The sequence below is a fragment of the Cervus canadensis genome, chromosome 13, assembly GCF_019320065.1.
Source record: "Cervus canadensis isolate Bull #8, Minnesota chromosome 13, ASM1932006v1, whole genome shotgun sequence".
In the NCBI taxonomy this organism is placed as follows: domain Eukaryota; kingdom Metazoa; phylum Chordata; class Mammalia; order Artiodactyla; family Cervidae; genus Cervus; species Cervus canadensis.
In genome coordinates, this window is record NC_057398.1 from 54,511,816 (window position 1) to 54,536,580 (window position 24,765).

The 24,765-nt window shown below is 46.9% G+C and overlaps 1 protein-coding gene and 1 non-coding gene across 3 annotated transcripts; one reads left to right on the top strand and one right to left on the bottom strand.

The window, feature by feature from the left end:
* Positions 1–297: 297 nt before the first annotated feature.
* HLX (H2.0 like homeobox) lies at positions 298–6,144 on the bottom strand. Of its 2 annotated transcripts, XR_006272649.1 has the most exons (5): positions 4,921–6,144; positions 3,964–4,143; positions 3,018–3,202; positions 577–1,178; positions 298–513 (listed from the first exon to the last, which is right to left on the bottom strand). XR_006272649.1 is itself a non-coding variant. In XM_043485818.1 (4 exons), the coding sequence occupies exons 1-4, from the start codon at positions 5,510–5,512 to the stop codon at positions 681–683; spliced, it is 1,455 nt and encodes a 484-aa protein (XP_043341753.1). In that variant the 5' UTR covers positions 5,513–6,144; the 3' UTR covers positions 298–680. The 2 variants fall into 2 exon arrangements, 1 of the variants encoding a protein (XP_043341753.1); XM_043485818.1 differs by having other exon boundaries at positions 298–1,178.
* A 12,973-nt stretch (positions 6,145–19,117) lies between these two features.
* Positions 19,118–19,189, top strand: TRNAW-CCA. The gene has a single exon. It is a non-coding gene; the product is annotated as a tRNA-Trp (tRNA).
* The last annotated feature ends 5,576 nt before the right edge of the window (positions 19,190–24,765 follow it).

A 24,765-nucleotide genomic window follows, 5' to 3' on the forward strand; every position in this document is an offset into this window, starting at 1 on the left:
CACACACTCCTGGTAAACCATCTGTGGGACTGGCCTATCAGATTCTATGGCAGACTGGGCTCCCAGGCCATACTCTGGTGCATGGATCGCTAGATCATGGCAGCTGGCGTGGGCTACGGACTGATGGAACCTCTAAGCCTTTGCCCAAGTCTGCAGAGAGGTGGCTCCGGGGTTGTAGTATGCTCCCCGCAAGCTCTAGTCCCCCACCTCCAGCGGCTGCGACCAGCAGTGCCCGGGGCTAAAGTCCAGGTCGGAGAGCCCAAAACGCTAAGGATCGTCTCGCCCCAGCAAGCCAAGTGGCCTTTACAAACCAGGGTAAACATTTTATTTACAAGTTTGTGGCATCCTAAGTGCATCGCGTCTTTGCACCGTGACCCCTAGTGAGGGGAGAACTGTTTAGTCCAACGCTTCACAGTGTGGTCTGCTTGTATCCGAGCAGGAGTAGTTCGTCTGGCGCTGGGAGCCTGGCGGTGGCGGTTGGGGTGAGGGTGGGGGTCACTCTGACTCCCCTCGGCTCTGTGCCGGGTGGGCCGCACCCACCCGGCGCGCGGCGATGCGCGAGAGGCCGCCGCTGCGTCTCGAACCCCGGGGCCCCGCCACCACTGGAGAGTAGGCACAGAATCCAGCCCACACTGGAAGGCTGGGGGTCTGCACGCAGGGCTCCTCCAATCTCGTCCAGTCTAGAGGCCGCCGAGGGGCGCCGGGACGGGCTCGGGGCTTTTGGGGGCGCTGCTGAGGGCGGGCTGGGGTGCGGGGAGCAGCTCTGAGGCACCGCCGCTGCTGTGACTGCCGGAGCTCCCGGCGCTGGTGGTGCTGCCGCTACTCAGGCTGCCGAAGTTGAAGCCGCCGCCGCCGCCGCTGCCTCCAGGGCCTCCGCTGCTGGCGGCCAGGAGGGCGCCGGCCGCTGAGGCCTTGATGACCGTCGTTTGGTGCAGAGACCGCTCGGCCCCTTCAGTCCGCTCCGTGTCGCTGGGGGCCATATCCAGAGACTCGGGGTCGCTGCTTTCGCTCTCCGCCTCGCCCTCCGAGCGGCTGGGGCTCCGCTCCTCCGGCTCGCCGTCAGCAGCCGGGGCTCCGCCCGACGGCTTCTCGCCCGCCTCCTTGTCTTTGTCCTTCTGGGCCTGAGCCTCCTTGGAATGCCGCCACTTCATCCGCCGGTTCTGGAACCACACTTTCACCTGCGCCGCGCCGCGCCGCACCGGGAGACAAAAAGGGACGTGGAGATGAGAGGCAGGCTCGCTCCAATCCGACTCTCGCGCATCCCAGACCGTCTCCCCAAGGCAGAAAAGCATCACTGATCGTCCCCAGCACCTCTACCACAGGCCAGGTACTGGGCTAGGAGCAGGGACCCAGAGACAGCCCAGGGAAACCACGAGGACCACCAGGGATCCTGGCTCAGGGAAGCCGCTAGGACCATTTCTCAAAATGTGGCCCTCCGACCTGTAGCCTGAAGTCACCTGGATGCTTGTTGGAAAGGCAGGTCCTTGCACCTTATCCTCAAATTAGGGGCATCAATACTCTAAATCGATGCTTCCTAACCCCATCTGAGCCGGGACCACCCCCTCCCACGAATCTGGTTAAACTATGGACCCCTGGCCCAGAAAAATGCACATATACCCAAGATTTTTCACACAATTTCAAGGGTTTGGTGGCCCACTGTTAAGAATCCTTGCTAAGCCCACTGCTCCTCTACGGCCTTTACTGAAGGCAAGTCAGTACAGAATATTTCTTTTTAAGGAGGAACCCTGAGAAAGAAAGGGGAACGGGATTCAAAGAGTTAACCCCAGTGGCATGGGGGCACCAATGGACCTTCAGTAAAAGAGCATTTTCTTGGTGTGTGTGTGTGTGTGTGTGTGTGTGTGTGTGTATTTAGAAACTGGTAAGGACCCTGCCCCTGCCTGAGATAAACTAATCCTTCTGAGGGCTCAGAAAAGGCTGGCATTAAACCTGTGCAAAGTGGAGGAAGGGGGTAGGGATGGTTCAGAGGATCTATATAAATATATAATCCCCTGGGGGACCCAATGCTTTCACACAAGTTCCAGCTTCCCTTTTAAAAATAACATCCACAGCTGGTGGAAAACGGCTGGGCTCTTCCAGTGTGTGTGCTGGGGAGGGGAGTTGTGTAATGAAGGACAGAAGGGGGGTGGGCTAAGGGAGCTGTGAAAAAATGCCTTTGGCTTCTGCCCTGTTCAGAATATTCAGCACCCAGGAAGCAAGGGCCACTGCTGTGAGGTATGGAAGAACTGTGACTCTTTATTTTCAAAACTTAAAAAAATAAAAATCCAGGTCTTGGAACTTGAGAAAAGGAAAAAATAAAATTGAATTCAGGCACAACAGATTTGCTATTTGAAGGTTTGCCTTAAAAAAACAAACAAACAACTCAAGTAGGCAGAACCTGGTGTAATGCTCTTAGGTGCTCTAAGAAAATCTTTTTTTCTTTCTCTTCCTCACTGCCCCCCTCCCATCAGGCCGTTAGAAAATGGGACTGACTGTGGCCGCTCCAAGTGGACTTCTCACCCTACTGGGGCTAAGTAATTCCGTTTGAAATGATGTTTTCACTTCCTCACAACTGGGGATTTCACAATCCAGCAGCAGCAGCAGGAGGAGGAGGGAGGGAGAACAAGAGGAGGGAGAAAAAACAACAACAACAACAACCTCTTGACTGGATTTTCATCACTTCTGAAACTGGCCCAGACGGCCAACTGCGCTACATTGGAGTAGGTAATTATTATCTCCTGCGGCCTATTTGCTTTCTCAGCAACAGGCTTTTCCTTGGCCAAAATAAGCATGCGGCAGCTTGTGACATATATCTTTAGGGTGGGCTATTCTTTCTGCTCTTCTCCCCCACCCTCTTCCACTCTCCCTCGCAAGTTGAGAAGTCCACGAAGTCTCGTGAAATTCAAGACCTAGTGTTTCCACCGCAAAAGGAGAGTCAGGCCAGGCGGAGGGGCCTTGGGACTAGGCCGCGAGCTGCTGCCCCACCAAGGGCTGTGCGTCCGGGAGCGGAGCGGGCTTACCTGCGCATCCGTGAGACCCAGCATTGCGGCCAGCTGCTTTCGGTCTGGCTTGGTCACGTACTTCTGAATCTCAAACCTTTTCTCCAGACCTTTTCTCTGCAGGTTAGAGAAGACTGCCCGAGACCACGAGCGCTTTCTCTTGTACGTCTGAGGCATGGTGTCCTTCGTGAGCACGGCGTAGGGACCTGCCAGCAGGGGGGAGCCGCAACAGGAGAGAGACAGGAGGGCCCGGTTAGTGCTCCGTCCTCGGCCTGCGCGCCTGGGGCTCACACGATGCTTAAAATTGTTTTGCCTCAACAATCGGCTCGACTCTGAAAGCCCTTTCACGCAGGCACGGAATGGCCTCTCTAAAGAGGAAACTTAGGGCTTTTAAGACCATAGGCGGAAGGCCTAACAGGAGTGTGGAGTGGACAAGCCCGGGATTTCGTCGGTTAATTCCAAAGGAAAGACATAAACCGAAGCGTGGCCATCAGTCATTCTCAGAGTGGGCGAAAATAACCCTCGGGCCTAAAGGATCCAAAGATGACAGCCTCGATTCTCTACTTGTGTGTGTCTCTGTGTGTGTGTGTCTGTGTGTGTGTGCACTCACATCCGTGCCCAGGTGCACAAAAGTGTTTGAGGTCACTCCAAAATGTGTGTATGTTAACAAGCAACACCACTTGCTGCATTTTCAAACCACCCTCTCGGGAGAAATGACTAGGGAAAGGCCCCTCCCCATCACCCCCACCTGCCCCACACACACTTTCTTGACTCCCCAAGCTCCCCCATCCCCCAGGCTACAAAAGACTGATCTAGCTTCCTGGGAAATCTTTCGCTTTCTCTCTGAAAGCGGCAGCGTCCAGCATCAACTCCAGGATTGCTAAACCGCGGCTTGCACGTGAAACTCCAACAGATGTGCGGGCGGTCGACCTAAGCGTGAGGCGGGCGCTCGGGAGGGTTTCCGTACCTGGAAACGTGTCTTGAAACTGATGTTGAACTGAATTTCTCGGGTTCGAGCTTAAGGGACTCAGGATGGCAGAGGCCTCATTAATGGGATCTAGAGACGCGAAGAACTGGCCGGCGGAGGGCTGCAGGCCGGGAAGATGCACCCCCGCGGGCCGCCCTCCAGTGAGCAGCGACGTGAGATCTGGGGACAAGGGAAAAGAAGAGGTGTTATCCCTCCACAGACCCACACTCACACTCTCTGGGATTTGTTTCTCTCTGCCGCCCAACACCTCCTCCATTCCGCTTTCCTGGAGCGAAGTCGTGAGAGATCTCTGTCTCCAGCCCCCAAGACGCCTCTCTCCGGACACTGGCCAAAGGGCAGTGCAGGAAATGTTCCTGTGTGTGCCCTGTAGGTCCATATCCATGCGTATAACTAGGAAGGGCTTTTGGCAAAGAGGCCTAAACAAGACACATTCAGGTGTTTTCCAAGAATTCCAAAGAACTAAACCGTCTCCCCCAAAGAAGCCCTCACTCTGCTCTCTCCTCTTGGGAGTTCAGTCAGTATTGTTCATCTATAGTCCTTCGGTGGAATCGCACCAGAAATCAGACCAAAGGAAGCGAAAATGTTCCCCAAAAGGGCTTTTCCTGTCCAATAATATAGTTCTCTCTCCAGATATGTGATTAAAGAGACACACAGATGATAGTCCTTTGAGCAAATATTTACACCGATCATTTTTATGAATATTGATTCTGTGACCGTGTGTTTTTAAAGCATCCCTGGATTCTTCGTGGTATTTTTTTTTTTAATGTAGAGCAAGTGAGTTCTAAACCTAATGCTTCACAGTCTCCTTACAATTCATTTCCTTTTCCCTCATTTTACCAACTTGTTCTTAATCCTAAAAACACTCAAAGGCATCCCAAACCGCCCCAGGGATCGGCGAGTGCGTCAGAGGCCTGCAGCCTCTCTCCCAAGACCTACCTCTTAGTGTGTTGCCTTCCTTGACTTTAGGGTCAAATTCTGCAGACAAAATGCGGTCAATTCCAAACTTGAGGTCCTTGCTGGAGGGGGCCGGGGCGGAGCCGCTCTGGTGGGGATTAGGGACCACCCGCGACCCGGAGGCCGGGGGCTGCAAGGCGCCAGCCCGGGGTGGAGGCGGAGGCTGTTGCTGCTGCGGCTGTTGCTGCTGCGGTTGTTGCTGTGGGTGATGGTGGTGGTAGGCGGCTGAGAGCGGGGACAGTCGCTGAGGGAAGCCAGCAGGGACTTCGGAGGGCGCCACCACCGGCGTGGGTCGAAGCGGGGATCTGGCGGCAGCTTGGAAAGAGGCGTGCGGGTGAGCCGATCCCAAGTGCGCGGTGAGGGCAGCGGCCGAGGCCCCCGCCAGACCCTCCGGGGTCGCCCCGGGCTCCCCAACACCCGCGTGCAGGATGTCCGCGATGCAGAAGGAGGGTTTCTTGACGGCGGCGGGGTCCAGAGGGAAGGAGCAGCCGCCGGGGCCGGCAGAGGAGCAGTAGGCGGCCGACCAGAGGCTGAAGTTGGACGCGTAGAAGGGAGCCAGCCCGGCGGCGAACATCCTGGCGGGGTGCGCCGAGAGGCCGCCGCGGCCTGGCTCGGCCGGGTGGATGGGTGGGTGCGCGGGGAGAGGAGCTAAGTCCAGGAGGAGGCGGCAGCCCCGCCGGGGACGCTCCGCTTATTCGTCTCCGTCCGAACTGCAGACAGGCCAGGGAGCCCTAGCGCCACTGAGGGCGGAGGCGAGGGCCGGATCCCGGCCGGCCGGCCACAGCCTCGGCCCCTGGCCTCACTTTAAAGGCGGCGCGGCGCCCGCGCTCCCCGCGGGCTGGAAGGCGAACCAGGGGCGCTGGAGCGGCTAGGCGGGCGGGGGCCGCGGCTGCACGAACGCCAGGGAAGCCGGGGAGACGGGAATCGGGCACCGAAAGAAACACCCAAACAGCTAAGCCTTAAGAGCTGAATTTAAAACAACAACAATAATAATCCGTTAGTTTGGGAAAAAAAAAAAAATATGAGAGGGGGGGGAAAAAAAAACTCCTCTCTAAAAACTCCCAAAGTTTTGGCAGGAGCTTTCGAGTCAGACCCAGGGTAGGACCTCGATCCGAGCGCTCATTGGCCACGCTGGCGACCAATGGGGAGTGGGAAACGGAGGGGAACTGGGGAAGGGGGCGTGGCCCGCCCCCTCGGCCACGCCCCGGCCACGCCAAACTGTTTGCTGCTGCCGCGTGGGCTGAGCTGCGTTAGGCGCGCACTCTGCAAAGAGCAGGGGCCCGAACCGCTGTTCCAGGGAGTCCTAACCTCCCACTAACTTCTACGGCTCCGAATCGGCACCAGGCGCGGAGAGTTGGCCACAGCGCTCCTGGAGCGCTCTTTCAAGGAAACTGGTGCTCCTGCCTATTTTCGAGGGTACAAAACCGGCCTCCTAGAACGCTGACGGCGCCCAAGGTTTCCCTCCTCTCTTTACTTCTCTCGGGCCCGATTTTTCTCCAGTCGGCCTCTATCCCCGAGAGTAGGTGTCCTCTACCAAGCTCAGTCTTTCGTGGGTCCCGGCCCCCGCGCGGCCCTGCCCTGGGCTATCGCGCGCCAGTGCAGCGACATTAAGCCCCCCCACCACCACCACGCCCCCCGCAACTGAGCACCTCTTCTGCTTCCCGGCCGCGGAGATCCTCAGGGAAGAGAGGAGGGGCGGTCGCAAATGAGCTTTATTCTGAGCTGTCACACACTGACAACTTGAACGAGTAACTTTTCAAACAAAATAAGACGATGTCTCCGAACGCCTCTCTTGGACGCAGCCAAACCTTCTCCCCACTCCACTCCCCGAGCCTCAGGGACAGCAAAACAGGCCGCCGTCCGAAACCCGGGAGCGCGGCACGCGCGTCCCCTCCTCTGCTGCACCTTGTAGGAACTGTCACCCTCCCTCCTCCGCCACATCCCCGATCACGTGGCGTCCGTTGTTTTGCAAGTGCCCACAAGAGTCGATTTCCTTGGGGTTAAATGCTGCTTTCATTTGCTGCGACTGTTTCCCCAGGGAACCCCTTAGGCCTGGTCGCAGGAAAAGCTGCAGTGGGCGGACTATTCGCACTTGGGGTCTTTGCAGCACGGAGTCGGTGTAGTGGGGGTTTTCTGCAACATCAACGTCTCTATTTTAAGAATTCGTTCTCTTTTAAATTAGAGTCAGAATGGATTTCCCCACCCCTCTCCCAAACAAACCACAGGCCACCCAGATGAGTTCTTCTTGCACATTTTCAGGAAGAAAATAAAATGATACTAATAATGAAGCCACGAAATCTTTTGTTTTCGATTGTCCTAATAAGCATCTTCTAATAGAACTTCCGTGCTTCTGTGGCATTTTCCTCCCCAAACTTTCAGTATCGTTGCCATAAAGCTTCTGTGGCATTTTAAAGTTTCACTTTGGTCTTTACCAAAGAAACCCAGGAAGACAACTGAATTTGCCATGCCTATCTCGAGTTCGGGGTTTGGGCTAGCGGTTTCTGGTCACTGGTTGCAGATGCTGTCATTTTAAGCTTTTGGCTTTCTTCAGGAAAGTAACAATCACTAATCAATTATTTGTGACCAGTCAGCTTTGAGAACAACACCGCCCCACCCCAGTCCTCTGTCTCTCCCTCCCTCTCTTACTCAAGAGGTTTCTTGCCCTGCTCCATGGAGCCGGGAGAGGTGTTCTGTCCAGAGATTGAAAGGGGGTAGGGGTGGGGTGATCTACTAAGGTCATGGGCACCTGGGGCAAGAGAAATGCAGGAAGACCAGCCCTTTTGTTTCTAGCCAGAGACAAAGAGGTAGATGAGTATAAAGCCACTTGAGGTGTTGGACCCTCCTTAAAAGGCTCCAGTGCAGGCTTTGCAAGGAATACGCTGAGGATTGCAGGGAGACTCTAGTGGGAGGGCGCGGCCTCTGTATAACTTCGCTGCCCTCGGGGAAAGACACTAGCGCCAGTGTGTGTAGGGGCAGCCTGAAGCCCTCTCTTCCTCTCTTTTTTTCTGGTGTCACTTCCAATTCCGCTGCGAGCACTGAAGCCACGGCCTAAGCACAAACTCACAGTTCCAAAAGAGGTGCATTTAGGCCTCACCCCAGGCAGCCCGCCCGCAAACACGACGCGACCCTCGGGAACCGGCGTGGGATGCATGCGGGGCGGAACGTCGGCTCTGCGGGTTTCCAGCGGCGCCCACTACCCGCATCTGCAGCATTTCAAGGCCCGGAGTAGGAGGGGCAAGGATGGGGCCCCAGGGCGCATTTTCCCCGAAGACTCCTAACCCTGCCGCCCACTCCTCTTTGCCCGCCAAGCCCGCACGGCCTGATTGTAAATTGCAACGGGACCAGCGTGCCCTTCTTTGCTCTCGGTTTCATTGCAACCGCATCAGGGCCTCTCAGAACCCCTCGGAGCTCCCGGAGGGAAACGCGAAAAAGGAAACCTTTGGGACCACCTTCTGCCTCCCCTCCACACGCCTTTGGCCCAGGCTCCGACTCTGCGAGCCCCTCGCCCTCTTTTGAGTGCTCAGAATCTCCTCCTCCTCCCTACTCCCTCCACCCCTTCAGAACCAAGAAAGCAGCAGGAAACCCTGGACTCGCCGGAGTTCAGGTCATCTCCTGTTTTTTGATGGGCTCAAACTCCGGCTAAATGAGCGGATGTGCCTGCGAGATTGGGCTCAAAATAGAAGCGGCCTTAGTATTTTAGGATACTGCAGAAATCCTTATTTCTTCCGGAGAAAAACTCTATAATGACTCCTAGCACTTCCCCTTTCAATATTTGTGCAACTTTATCTCCACCAACAAGTTGCTCGGGTGACGCAAATCCGCCCTTGTGTATTACAACTACCAAAATAAATGCGCGGAAATCAATTCCCTTCTAGCAATGAAAATATAAATATACAGCTGCGACTTTCCCCTTTAATCTTTGCTTTCCGAGCGGCTCCGGGCTGTGGCGAAATGAACCGGTCCAGAGCAATTGAGACAGGCCGAGGCCCTGGGGGCTGAGGCTAGGGCTCCGGGGGCCTGGTAGCCGCGGATTCCGGGTTCTAGCAGAAGTGAAGAGGGCCAGACTGAGCCAAATTAACTTGAGCTTAAATTTGGCAGCGCTGTCTTTTGAGGAAGCTCAGATGAAAAGACGTTTGCATAGCTACACTGGGCAAATTACAATTGACAATAGAGCAACAGAGGTAGTGGTTTATACTAAAAGGTTTAACAACTTTGGGCGGTGGGGGACGGGGAGGAGGGGCGCTAGAGGCGGAGATGCCACAACGGCAGCGGATCAGTTCTTTAATGCACAGGACCCTTCCCTTCTAAATCAGAGGTTTATGCATTGACTGAAGCAAGAGATGGGTCCCATTGCCCTCCGGTTGTACTGTATTCCAAGTCTCCATCCTTAAACCACCAATGCAAATTCTTGTCCTAAACTTGGGGACACAGATACACACCCACTGAGCATAAAATCTCAAGGAGAGTAAATGTTGAGCTTTGCTTATTACATAACATAACTCTTCAAGGGCTTCAGCTGTCCAGTTGTGTTTTCTGCTTTTGTTCTTGCTTTTGGACTCTGAGCAGAATAACGCACAAGTTAATTGCTCTGTGGATTTGGGACCCCCTTACACACAATTTTAAATACTTTTTCAAACAAAGGAAAGGATGGACATAATTAAATATTCACAGTCAAAATGAGAAGAAAACTTAGCTTACTCAGCTCTCAGGATGTGAGAGGTTTGCAGCAATGTAGGAATCTGAGTATATTCTGCCTGTCATTCTGCCAGCCCAAGATTTACAGACTGCTGGGCCAGCGCTTGCATTTAGTAGTGGGTGCGGGCCTTCTGTTCCTTGTGGATGCTATGTACTAGAGTTTAGGACTCTAGAGAACACACACACGTCCCTTGGATTATTCTAAATAGGCCATAATGCCCTTGTTCTGGAGACTTTAATATTCCGGAAGTTAATATAGTTCCTGAGTTTTTAAATGTAGTTAGACTTTGATAGGGGTTAGGAAAGGTGAATAACAATGTGGTGGGACCACAAAGTCCATAGCCACTTGATTTATTCCTTTTCTCATTTCCCAGGTGAGGCAGACTCACAGGTGGCCGTCTCTTTATGTGGCCATAGCCCTGCCCTTGACCTCTTGCCAACAGGACTGGTTTTGGAGCTGCAGACAGCCTTTTGGGTCTGGTCTCACTTAGCCTTTCTTCTCACAGAGTTTCCCACATATTTCTTTTATCCCATGAATAGGATATACCACTTCACATACATGTACCTCCTCCCTCCCTCTTTCTCTCTCTCTCCCTCTCTCTTTCTTACACACACACACACACACACACACCCCCAATCACTGGGGATCTTAGAGATTGGGGTGAAGGGCACGACAGGCAGTTTGGGGTTTTCTGCTGATGTAAAAAGCTGTATCTCTGTCTCTCCAAGTCATCTCTCCACAGTCAGCCAAGAAAACCCTCAGACCTCATGAGGCATAATGATAGAACCCATTTCCACGTGGCATTTATAACATAGACTCACATATATGTGCAGTGAAGTCATGTCCTCGTAAGAAGAAGTTATGAGAGACCATCTTAACATGGAAGCAATTTAGTACTTCATTCAACAGGTTTCTGTGTGGTAGCCAGAACCACTCTCACTTCTCCTCCACATATTAGTCACTTGCCTTGTAGAAGCTGGATTTGCTGCTTGAGTTATTAAATCTGAATAGCTGAGATTTGACTTCTAGGGAGTGAGTTGAATGTTAAGGTAGGAGAAGCAGGTGTGGGTGAAAATTGTATGTTAAAAAACAACTCTGCTGTTGAGAGGGAGAGAGAAAGGGCATTCCCAGAAGAATGTTTATCTAGACAAACAAAGCTTTCCTTTCCTTTGAGATAATATTCCCAAGTTAGAGCATGGGTTCTAAGAACAGAGGAGGGACTTAATTACTCCCAGATTAAGAGGTGGGAGTGAGAAGGAATCCTCTGAAGGGAGAAGGTTCTCAGTTTAATGTAGATAGAGCCCAAGGGTTGTCCCCATCTCAGTGGTGCCAGTTCTGCGCTTCCAAAATTGAGACAGCTCTGAATTTAAGGGCGGAATCCTGCCAATCCTGTTAGAGCTCAAGTCCCTGCATCACCTCATCCCTCAATGAGCCTGCTTCATACCAAAAGTTGGTTCTCTACTGACACCTGCTGGGCCATCCCTGCATCGCTGTCTTGCAGCGCCCGTCCTGTGCCAGCACCATTGCTGTGATGAGAGCTGACTCTTCCTTTTGCAAAAATGCAGGTTTCTAAAATTGGCTTGGACCAGCAGCTGCTTCCTTCCATATTGCCGACAATATGGAAAGATCTTGTAGGATGTCTTTGAAATCACCAGACAGGGTGAGGGAAGTTGTCAGCCTTCAGTTCTAATACCTTATATTTTACAGATCTCAAGGCCAGCTCACATTTATTATCTTACTTATTTTCTAAAATAACCCATTGTAAGAATGAAGAGGAGGTATTATTATCCCGATGTGAGTTTAGGAAGTTGCTCCTCAGAGAGGTTAAGTGGCTTGTCTAAGGTTACATGGTTAGGAAATGGTGTTGCAGGGAGCAAAGGCTACATTTTCTGACTCATCAGCCAGAGCTACGCCCCTTGGCCAATTTCTTTAGGGGAAATGGTTTATTCAGAGGAAAAGCTCTCTGCCCTCCATCTGAATGTGCATCAGTTTCAGGCAAGGGGCTAGAGTGTATAATTGTGTCTAATGCGGGAGGTGTCACAGGACCACTGTTAAACAAGAACAGACTAGTGATCACACCACTAAATTGTGATTAGAGGTATTTGGAAGACCCTGGGTTCACGTTGTTTCTCTCCCCTTCTCCTCAAGGTAGCTGAAATTCTACTCTTGGAAGATTTTCCTCTTTGGAGATGAGGCATTTTACTATAAATTCATGTATCTGATCCTTTTCATTGTGCACCAATCTGAGGGCAAAAAGCCTTTGCGGGCGGGGGGGGGGACAGAAGGAGACTGTGAGCATGACAAGCAGACAAGGGCCCAGGCCTTAGTGGAGCAGAGGGAAGAGCGTGAGAGCATTGGGCAGGGGCTCCTTGCAGGAAACTAAAGAAGGAAATTGCAGAATGGATTTCTTTTTAATTTTTATTGGCATATAATTGCTTTACAAATTTGTAGTTTCTGCTGTACAATGAAGTAAACCAGCTACATGTATACATGCATACACCCCACCCCATCCCACCCCTTCTAGGACATCACAGAGTACCAGGCTGAGCTCTGGTACTATGAGATATGCAGCACCTTCCGACTAGCTAGCTATTTCACACAGGGCAGTATATATATGTCAGCCCTAATCTCTCAACTCATCTCACCCTTCCCTTCTCCCCCTGTGTCTACATGTCCTTTCTCTATGTCTGCATCTCTATTCCTGCCCTAGAAATTGGTTCGTCTATACCGGTTTTCTAGACCCCACATATATGCATTAATATTAGAGATCTGCTTTTCTCTTTCTGACTTGCTTCACTCTGCATGACAGACTCTCGATCCATCCGCATCTCTACAAATGGCATTTTAGAGTTCTTCTAGGGTCTGTCCTCTGTCTACAAGTTCTCTAAATAGTGAGAAAGAAACAAAGATGGGTACTTCAAACCCCAGAGCTCTGCCATTCATTTTCCCCCAGCAGCACCAAATAGTTCTATAGGATTTCAATGCCCAACTGAAATACACACAAAAAAGATAACCTTTCACTTCTGGATCCCAGAGATAGAGCAGTATAGCTGTATTCTAGTTATTTGATGTTCTTTTATATGAACCTTGGGTATTAAAAAGTGACTATAATACTCTTTTCATGGATCTTAAAAGAGAATCAGAATCATAAGGAAGTAGAAAGGCAAGTCTAGGGTCACAAAGACCCCAGTGGAAATGGGATCTTCCTGCTAACCAGTATCCACCTACCTCAGCCTGGTTACAGAAACTTTGTTCCTGAGAGAAATAGGGGTGGCCTGAAGTGTAGATGGAGGTAAAGCTGGGGAGAGAGGATGAATTCAAAAAGTTTAGAAGATAGAGTAGACAGGATACTCAGTGACATCATTTAAACCGTCCCTGTTAGAGCACATACTGTATTAGAACATGGATATAACCACATTCAATCACAAATTCGTAGATGGGGTGCTTGATGAGAATTTAACACTCAGCTTTATGGTTTGTTTTTTTGTGTGTGGCTGCTTCCTCCCTTGGGAGACGCTGACAAAATTTTCATGTTTCTTCCAAGTGATGAGTTGTGTTTGAATTTATACTCTTGAACTCAGGTTCTCACTGTTCTGTTTGTAATCAGACTCAGATAAATAAGCTGGTAGGTTCAAAACAGAAGTATTTACAAAAGCCCAATTTGATAATTTGGGGTGGCCATGAGCCTGTTGGGGAAGGCAAGGTTTGTAACATAATTGTATTTCAGTACCCTCATTTTGTAGAGAATAGAATACAATGAATATTGACTTCCCAGGTGGCTCAATGGTAAAGAATCTGCCTACCAATGCAGGAGATGCAGGAGATGTGGGTTCGATCCCTCGGTCGGGAAGATCCCCTGGAGGAAGGCATGGCAAGCCACTCCAGTATACTTGCTTGGAAAATCCCATGGTCAGAGGAGCCTGGTGGGCCACAGTCTATGGGGCAACAAAGAGTTGAACACAACTGCATGCTCCCTGTCCACCACCACCAGGGATTTAATCTTCAGGAGGTTTATCTTATTATTCATTTAGTTGTTAGCCTTAACAGTGCTTTACCAGTAAAGTGAGAAATCCCAACGCTCAGAATATATGAGTCCTCTTGGTGATGAAGAAGAAACCAGTACAGAGCCAACTGTCACTTTACAGCATGAGCTCTTCCCTTGATGGGCCCCACTGTGTTATTTCTTCATTGTGTTTTTTCAGAATCCACAAAGGAAAGAAGTTTTATTTCAAGAATGCTAACATTTAGACCTCTTTGGTGGTCCATTGATTGAAAATCCGCCTGCCAACGCGGAGAACGTCGGTTGGATCCCTGCTCCGGGAAGATCCCATGTGCCCTGGGGCAGCTAAGCCCACGCCCCACAACAGAGAGTAGCCCCTGCTGGATGCAACTCGAGAAAGGCTGCATGTAGCAATGAAAACCCAGTGCAACCGTAAAGAAATATTTTTTTAATTCCTTAAAAGAAAAGAACACGAACATTTCAGATGCTCCCCAATATCACCAAATGGGAAACCGTGTAAGCAGAAAATGAACGCAAAGATGAAGCTGGCCCGCACAGGTGACACACGGGTTGACTCTTCTTTCCCACGTGGAAGAGGGTGAATGGCTGACAATTCTCCACCTAATTCAGGTGCAGGCTCTCCTAAAACGTTGGCTTGGCGTTGAGTTCACATGAATAACTCCCTGACTCTTCTGTGTATATGGAGCCCCCTACTCAAACCCTCTACTTGTTTGTTGCACTTATACCTCACTCCGGACCTGTCCCAAACTGAGCTCATTATTTATCTTCACAAACTCTTTCGCCTCCGAGCTTCTTGGTAAAGGCACCACAGCCTCTGTTTGTTTTTTTAACCCAAATCTGATAGTCACCCTGGACTCTTTTTCGCTCATTCGTCACATTTAATCAGTCTTCCAGCTCTCGAGGATATCAAAAAGCCTTCCACTTCTCTCTGTGCCCTGACCCCCACCTCAGTCCAGCCACCATCCATCCTCCCCTAAACTATCATGGAGCCTCCTACTGGCCTTCCTGCAGCCTCCCCCTTTCAGTCTGCTGTCTATTCCACAAACCAAGGGATCTAATAACAACTCATTTTTAACCATATCCCTCCTCTATCCAAAGCCCAACAGTGGCTTTCCGCCGCCCTTAGCATACAGTCTCTAATCCTACACATCTCCTCCAATGCTCTGCGTGATTACAGCCCTGGTCACTGGCCCAGCCCCATCTGGTTCCACCGTCTTCACCTTCTGGATGAAGCTGAGTTAGCCTTCTGTAGGTCCTGTGAGCACACCACGCCTTCTCTACTGTGGGGTCTTTGCAGGACGTTGTCCTCACTAACCCTCTGTGTAGCCCACTCATTTACCTTTCAGCTGTCCGTGTAAAGGACGCTTCCTCAAGGAAGGCTCCCCCGATTTCCCAGCTAAGTTAGGCCTGCTCCTCCTTTGGTCCAGCCTGTAGGTCTAAGTACCTCTTGGAAGTGGTCCTCATCACATTTTTTTTTTATATTGTAGTGGTTTTTGTCATACATTGACATGAATCAGCCATGGATTTACATGTATTCCCCATCCTCATCACATTTTTAATCATTTGTTTTCTACCTGTCCTCTGCTTCTCCTCCAAGGACAGGACTTATGTTTATGTACCTAACAAAGTGCCAGATACATATTAGGTGTTGAAGAAACATTTGTGGACAAGTTTATGGTTGAAATAATGAGTTGGCTCCTTGGTTCCATATCTCAATTGATTCATCTTAGTCTCTCCCATCTACTCCCGCCCACCCATTCTCTTGCCTTTGTTCCTTTCTATGTATGAAACTAAGTCAATAGAGAGGTGGGAAGCAATGCTCCCTTCACTCGTTTTACTCATAACTTGACACTTTCCTTTTTTCTTACCACTGAATGGGGCTGTTGACTTAGTGGGAGAGTCTGCTTCCTCACTCGTGGGTCTTCCGCTTACCCAAGATATTTGGCTTTATACAGCAGTACCAATAGACTGCAGAAATATGAAAGGCAAGAGGTTAAGTAAGTCCCCTTCTCTCTTTGCAATCAGTTTCATAGAACATTGAAGGTTATGAAAAGTTTTCAGTAGTATAGGAAAATGCACTACATGTTCAAGTATTTTTATTAGCATTATGAGCTGAACTCTACTAATACATGCATATGCATAGAGAAAAGATAGGTGGGTATCACAATGAACATCTGTTATCTTTTTATTTGTTTATTTTATTTATTTGCTTGTTTGGCTGCACCAGATCTCAGTTGTGGCACACAGGATCTTTGTTGCAGCATGTGGAATCTAGCTTCCTGACCCGGGATCGAACCCAGACACCCTGCGTGAGAGTTCAGAGTCTTAGCCACCGAACCACCAGGGAAGTCCCCATCTGTTACTTTTCTGATCAGTCTAGCATGCTCCCTTTTGGAAACAACCCAACTTCTTCCCCAGAGTTTGAGTTGTAAATTATGGGACCCTGCACGGGACAAGTATGTGACAAGTTTATGAGAGTGGGACCAATCAGAGTCCTTTTCCAAGATGGATGGAGATGATGAGAAACAGGATCTCTCCCTTTCCCCAGAATTACCAGTTCAGAGAAAAATACATGTCTGGATGCCCAGCTTGCCATTAGGAGAAGAAAACCTATCCGAGAGAAAACCCAAGAAAAATTGAGAGACAGAGGCTTGAATGTCAGCATCTAACGTTCTGTGTGCTGCTGGGTGGGATTCACGGCCTTCCTTTGCAAACTACACTATCATGCTATCTATTTCCAGGGTTTTGTTGCTCCTGTTGAAAATCGTGGGCTTTTATTTGATTTTTCCTCCATTTTGTTATTGCTTTTGATTTGGATAACATTCTGTAATGTGAATGTGTGATAATATATCATCCCTATATTGATGGGCATTGACTAGGTTTCTAGTTGTTTCTCCACTATGATCACAATCAATTCTGCAAGAAGCACCATTGTGTGTTGGTCCTTATATACTGATTACTCTATTTCTATTTTTTAAAAAAAGATTCCCAGAAATAAGGTTGCTGGGTCAAAGGGGACATAAATGTATAATTATATTTTAATTAGTTATTTACATAATTAAATACTGTTATATATTTTTATCTGAATATATATGTACACATATTAAGTAGATGTTGTCAGATTGCTTTCTAAAATAGTTGCAACAATTCACATTTCCACTGTTAATTATAACATTATCTTTCTTCCCCACAGCCCTGCCAGTAACAGACATTTTTGGTTCTTTTAAACTTCTGCTAATCCGATAGATATGAATTGATATCTCATTATTATTTCAATTCACATTACTTCTCACGAGGGTGCCCAATTCTCCTATTCTCTTCTTCCATAGATGTTCACAAACTTTAATAATTGCATCTCTAATTGGTAAAAACACGTAACTCTTTGAGCACCCCATTTTCAACATCCCCTTGTCAAGAGGAATCCCAGCTCCACAAGCCCTTACACTAGCCTGAAACCTCTTTCTCTCTCCAGCATTCAGAGCACATGCTTTTCCTTGCCTCCCGTGTTTAGTATCAGGCTGCCCATGATCAGAATTCAATGAGGGCAAAAGTCTGTGTCCGATTCACAAGCGAAATGAAATCCCTCAGTTTATACTCAGGTGTCGGTGAACTACTAAAAATGAATCGCCCTGAATACTTAAAGTATTTGACCAACTAGGTACGGTTTGGAAACAGGCCTAGGAAGGCCTTGATCCAAACCATCTCACCCTCCACTCCGCCCTCAGCCTGAACATCCAGGTCACCTTTTTCCACTGCAACTTGAGAGTGGAGTCTATTTTGGTGGCCGGCGGAGCCCCAACTCCACCTCGACGACTCTGGCTCTGAGAATGCCTCTCAGCTTCAGATGTCTCTTTTTCTCTCTCTAGCATCTACCCCGCCTCCCTCCACCCCACCCTTCTCTTCCCAGCAGCCACATGTGATGGAGAATTCACAGGAAAAGTGCAATCTGAGGTGATCAAAGGCTTCCTTGGTGGCTCAGCTGATAAGGAATTCACCTGCAATGCGGGAGACCTGGGTTCGATCCCAGAAGCCCAGGAAGCCTGGGAGTGGGTTTTTAAACACTCTCCAGCAGGAACCCAGAAGCCAGCATCTCAGACGGCAGTGAACCTCAAGCTTTGATGAAGGCATGGTGTGGACAGTTATCCCAATCTGTGGGAAAGTTAAAAAGGTTTCAGCTATCCTCTCTCTTCCTTTGCCCTTCTCTCTCTTCTCCCATCAACTGTCCAATTTAATCATCAAAGTCATGGAGAATCTTCTGAAATTTCTCACAAAATGATCCAAAGTGAAAGTCACTCAGTCATGTCCAACTCTTTGCGAACTCTCCAAGCCAGAATACTGGAGTGGGTAGCCTTTCCACTCTCCAGGGTATCTTCCCAACCCAGGGATTGAACCCAGGTCTCCTGCATTGCAGGCGGATTCTTTACCAGCTGAGCCACAACGGAAGCCCAAGAATACTGGAGTGGGTAGCCTGTCCCTTCTCCAGTGGATCTTCCCGACTCAGGAATCTAACCAGGATCTCCTGCATTGCAGGCGAATTCTTTACCAACTGAGCTACCAGGAAGCCCAAAACCTATTGCCAACAGCCCTGGGTCAGATAGACACAAATAGTGAGTGCTAGTGCCCAACAACGAACTAAGCACTTACAGACATTCTCTCACTTGATTCAGAAAACAAGCCGAGGAAGGAGCTGTCCTGAGTGTTGGGGAAGCAGAGTTTTAAATGCTTAAGTAACTTCCCTAAGGTCACAGGTAAAGTAGTGTACTCTGGATTTGAACTTGCTTTTTTGGCCACTACGGCCCATTCTCATCTCTTCTCCAGCCTTTCTTCTTCTTCTTGTTCTTTCTGTAGATAGAGTCAGGAATTTCTCTCCCAGGCACCATTGCCCCCTGCTCAAGAATCCTCTCCAAGGGGGACTTCCCTGGTGGTCCATTGGCTAAGAATCCACCTGCCAATGCAGGGGACATGGGTTTAATCTCTTGGAAACTAAGATCCCATATGTCATGGAGCAAATAAGCCCATGTCCCACAACTAGAGAGTCTGTGCACCACAACTAGAGTCCACACGCATGACACAGTGAAGGTCCCTTGTGCTGCAGCAAAGACCGAGGCAGCCAAATAAATAAATAAAAATATTTTAAATTTTAAAAAAAGAGAAAATCTTTTTCCTGCATTTCATATCTGAAATTCTCCATCTCCGTTGATTCAGCCAGATTCCCTTCACCAAATCAAGTGTGTTTTCTTTTCCTGCCTGGCCCTCGGATTTCATCTCCTTTCACAGTCCCTTATCCCTGTGCTTCAGCCTCACTGCCCTTTCTGTCCCTACAACACGCTAAGCTCAGTGACTTCGCATTTCCTGTTCTTTCTGCTTAGGACACCCTTCCTTGACTTTTTCTTGACTTGTGCATTTTGTGTCACTCAGAACTGAACTCAACTGTTATCTTATAAAAGAGCATCCTTGCGACTTCCCTGATGGTCCAGTGGTTAGGACTCCATGCTTCCAACGCAGGGGCGTGGGTTCGATCCCTGGTCAGGGAACTAAGATCCCACGTGCTATATCGTGTCGCCTAAAAATTAAAAAAAAAAAAAGGTCATCCCTGAAGCCCACTTGTTACTCTCTATCACACTATCCTATTTTCTTTTCTTTTTTTTTTTAAATTTATTTCCATTCATAAACAACTGGAACTGTTTTACTGTTTTTCACACATGTTCATTGTTTATCTGTCTCCACTCAACTGCAAGCTCCATGAGAATAAGACTTTATCTGCCGGGTCACCACTGTTTCTCTTATAAAATGCACCAGGCACATAATATATGTTCAACAGCTTTTGTTGGTTGACTGATAACCAGAGTGCACCTTAGTATCTTGCTCATTCTAACATCTCCGCTGAAAAACGTTCATCCTCCCAAATCTACACCCACCATTTCTTTCACAATTCAGACTAAGCTCACTTGTGAAGATCATCTTGATGAGTCCCTCCTGATGACACCTGTTCAATGTCCCTTTTGTAAAAATCTACAGAAGCTCTGATTCCATCCTCACCACTTTCTCATGTGTCACTTTTCAGATGCCTTGCTGTTTTCAGATGTCTTATACATCCTATTTCCTAGGGGTGCTCTTTCTCTAAATATTTCAAGGAGATGAAACATACTAGGTAGTTTTAAAGGAAAATATAGATGTAGCTATCAAAACAGTGTATTTATAGCTTTGAATGCTCTGATTTGCAATGTTTTAGTTTTCTATACGATATCACAAATTCCCACCAATTTATTGGTTTAAAACAAAACATCTGTTATTAGACTACCAAGGTTCTCAAGGCCACTCTTTTAATTCTGTAATTGATCTTCCATGGACTTGACATTTTCACACGGTTTTCAGTTGTTTTCCATTTTCTTTACCTAAACTGCTGTTTCTTGATGTTCACTCATTTCTTCCTGATGACATTTTAATGTTTTTCTACTGGTAGCTGTGAACTTTTATATATTGAAGATGCCTTATGACTTTTTTGTCATAGTCCCTTATCCCAGTTATGTGACTTGCCTTAATTTGCTTTATCCCTGTCCCTTAACCTCCATGAGAGCTTGGGACCTTGCTATACAAGCCCAGGGTCCAAAGGGTCCATGTCAAAGGTCCTCACAGCCTCTGCTACACTCCCTGCACTTGGGGAACCACGCTTCCCTCCTCGTCAGCCTTGTCCAGTGACGTCTGATTTCCTGTGCTTCCTCTTGTAGTCTAAGGTTACATCTGTATATAGCAGTAGCCTGCTGTGTCTACTTGCAGACCTAGTTTCCTGGCGACTGAGTGAGTCTGCTTAGTTTCAGATTCAGCTATTCTCAGTTAACCTCTCAAGGCTGAACTGAACACGTCAAATATGTGAAACAAGGAGAGGGGACAGTGACCCTTAATCTATCCCCAGACAAAAATCTGTGGCCAGTCATTTGATGAGTTTGGTAGTCACAACTCATTACAGATGGCCTTGAAATATGTTTAGTACAATTGTTTAACGCATTTGATTGTTGTTTAACAAATTAAATCATTGTTTAACAAATAAACACAATGTTATTCTTGTGTCTATTGAATTTTTAAGTAATTCTTTTTAATGCTCTCAATAGTGTTTCACTATGAGAGCTGTTTGTTTCTTTGAAGCTGGAATGTCTTAGTACTTTTCTAATATAGACATTATCTAATAACTGTAGAAAATGTAGGTTTTATGGAAATATCACAGAAAACAATGTAACTTCACTTGTATGAACAGAGACTGTAAAAGGGGGAGTATAATCCAGAAGAAAGGAATGTAAGATTCTCAAAGCAAACTCCACACTTAACAATTGTATTTACATAACCCCAGTGAAAGAAAGGAAGATGCCAACATGGGTATATGAGGAGGAGGGATGCTCTTCAATAGGTTTCAATTTTTAAAACATCATGTACCAAAGCTTAAAGTTACCAAGATCAAGACCAAAAGAGTGGTAGGAATTTTCTAAATGTAGTTGCAGAATGGCTGGAGCCCATGGTGAAATTAGATTTCTAAGAAAGAAAGAAAAAAAAAAATAGGACTTCTAAGTCTGTGTCTAAAAAGGATGAAAAAGCACCAGGCATCAGTGAAAATCATGTGATATCAGCTGATAACAAAGAGAAATCAGAAGTATTCAACTCATTTTATTCACATCTTCAGGGAGAATGATTTTCAAATTTTTTAATAGCTAATGTAAAGTTGGAGTTCCAATACAGTATACTCTTCTATGATCTCTTCTTCCTTGGAGGTACTTAAAAAAGTAGTTACCTTAAATTAGTTCAGTTCTTGAGCCTAGAAATACTATATCCCAAAGTGCTAAAAAGCATTCAGATATGATATTAAATAGTTGCTAACTATATTGTTGGGAAATTGTGAGGAATGGGAGAGGTACCAAAATCTAGAGACAAAAATTAGCCCAAATTTTAAAGATTTTTAAATGTTAGACTGGTAAAGATGATGGTGTACTCTAGGTAAGTTGATAATTTGTCTGATTTTGAAAAACATGATTCCATATGAAAGAATATGGATTTTTAAAAGAACAAGTCATGTCAAACTCATAACATCTTTCCCTAAAAAGTTATTAACTTGATAGAATAATTCATTCATTTCATTCACAAATATTTATTGAGCCAGGTTTTACACACCAAGAACTCTTCTAAGCAACCTAGCAGAACAAAACAGATAAATCCTTGCTTAAAAAAGCATGCATTCTACTGGTGTAGCAGGCAAAAACTAAATCAATATGTCATATGTATTAATGATGATAAATGCTGTGGAGAAAAATAAAGCTGGGTAAGGGGTTAAACATAAAAGAAAGTGAAAGTTTCTCAGTCTTTACGACCCCATGGACTGTAGCCTGCCAGGCTCCTCTGTCCATGGAATTTTTCAGGCCAGAATACCCAGAGTGGGTAGCCATTCCCTTTTCCAGGGGATTTTCCCAGTAGGAGAATTGCATTTTGATAAAAGCAAAACATTCAAACAATATATTTTAGGACAAGATGGTGAAGTGTGGATTAATGATGTGATGCTCCTGGTTGAAGCTTTCAACCAACCCTGCCACACAGTCGTTGACATAGACAAAAAAAGGTTGGTTGAAGAATACGCCTCAGACTATTTCTGGTCCAGTCCTGATCAATGCTGCTATCTATGATTTGGAAGGAGATATAGAAGGAGCTTTATCAATGTGCAATGCAACAAAGCTAGGAAGAAAATTGAACAAAACCAACAGAAAGCCGAAAAAAGGGCAAAATAATGGTATAAGACCTCTGAAAATTCACTCCCTTATAAGAACAGCAAGAATACAGGCAAAAATGGCCACAATAAAAATTTTCAGAAATTAACCAAAACCTTGCAATAATTTGAGAAATATTTGAGAAAAATAGCTGAATCTTGTTAGTAACAGTGTGATTTGTGGCACTTTACGTTGCCATATTCGGAACCCCTTCTCCTCATTTATGCAATAGCCATGAAAACCAATAACTTTGCAACCATACTACAATGAAAACCAGCAGCCTAGCAGCCACTTGACTAAGTTAAATAACTTTGGACTTCCTCCAAAGTCCTATCTCCAGAGAAATGTCACTATTTGACCTCTCTGGCAGTTTACTGGAAACCTCCACTCACAGGTGGAGAAGACAATGGCACCCCGCTCCAGTACTCTTGCCTGGAAAACCCCATGGACGGAGGAGCCTGGTGGGCTGCCGTCCATGGGGTCGCTAAGAGTCAGACACGACTGAGCGACTTCACTTTCACTTTTCACTTTCCTGCATTGGAGAAGGAAATGGCAACCCACTCCAGTGTTCTTGCCTGGAGAATCCCAGGGACGGGGGAGCCTGGTGGACTGCTGTCTATGGGGTCGCACAGAGTTGGACATGACTGAAGCGACTTAGCAGCAGCAGCAGCCACTCACAGGACTGACCTTTTTTTCCCTAATATTTTCTCTTTTTAAAAAATTATACAAGTTTTAGGTGTAAAGCATTATAGTTCTTCATCTATATACACTACAGAGTGATCACCATTACAAGTCTAATTAACATCTATCATCATACATTTGACCCCTTTCACCCACTTTGTCAACCCGCTAACCCCCTTTCCTTCTGGTAACCACTAACCTGCTTTCTGTGTCTGTGAGTATGTTTTGGTTTCATTTCATTTGTTCATTGGCTTTGCAGGTTTTATTTTTTTTTAAGATTCCACATATGAGTGAAATCATATGATATTTGACTTTCTCCACCAGACTTATCTCACAGAGCATAATAATCTCAAGGTCTATCTATATAGTCATAAATGGCAGTATTTCATTCATTTTTATGTTTGAGAAGTGAAGGGTGAAAGTCGCTCAGTCGTGTCCAACTCTTTGCAACCCCATGGACTGTATGGTCCATGGAATTCTCCAGTCCAGAATACTGGAGTGGGTAGCCTTTCCCTTCTCCAGGGGATCTTCCCAACCCAGGGATCGAACCCAGGTCTCCCGCACTGCGGGTGGATTCTTTACCAGCTGAGCCAAGAGGGTAGGTATTTAATTTTCTTTGAATGCCTTGTAGAATTTGCCACTGAAGCTATCTAGGCCTGGGTTTTTGTTTGCTGGTAGTTTTTTGATGTGCTCCAATCTTCTTATTCCTGGAGGAGGAAATGGCAATTCACTCCAGTATTCTTGCCTGGAAAATCCTATGGACAGAGGAGCCTGGCAGACTACAGGCCATAAGGTCACAGAGTTAGACACAAATGAGCAAGAGCAATTGCCTCTTTAGCAACCCAATTTTCAGTTTCCTATCCAGATTTTCTATTTCTTCATGATTCAGCCTTGGGAGATTGTATGTTTTCAGAAATTTATCCATTTCTTCTAGGTTGTCCAATTTGTTGGCATATAATTGTACTAGTCTCTTATGATTTTCTTGTATTTCTGTGGATTCAGTTGTAATTTTCTCTCTTTCACTTTTGATGTTAATTACTTGAGCTCTCTTTGTTTTTTCTCTTGTTAACCTAGCTATTTTTTTTTTATCAGTTTTGTTTCTCTTTTCCAAAAAACAACTCAGTTTCATTGATCTTTTCTATTTTTTTAAACTGTCATTGATTTTTTTTTTCTTTTTACTTTGATCTTTATTATTTCCTTCCTTCTACTAATTTTGGACTCGGAGTTTTTTCTAGTTCTTTTAGGTGTAAAATTAGATTGCTTATTTGGGATTTTTCTTTCTCCTTGGGGTATGGCTCTTTGCTATGAACTTTCCTCTCAGAACCACTTTTGCCATACATTTTGGTACATCATGTTTCTGGTCTCACTTGCCTTTGATTTCTCCTTTGGTTTCTTTGAGGAACATTGTTTACTCAATAGCATGTTGTTTAATCTCCATGTTTTTATGAGTTTTCCCTTTTTTTCCTTGTGGTTGATTTCTAGTCATAACATCATGGTTGGAAAAGATGTTTGATGTAATTTCAGTCTTCTTAAATTTATTGAGACTTATTTTGTGACCTAACTTGTGATCTATTCTGGAGAATGTTCCATGTGCTCTTGAAAAGAATGTGCATTCTGCCATTTTTTGGATAGAATGTTCTGCGTATAAATCTAAGTTTATTTGGTTAATGTGATTGATCCACATC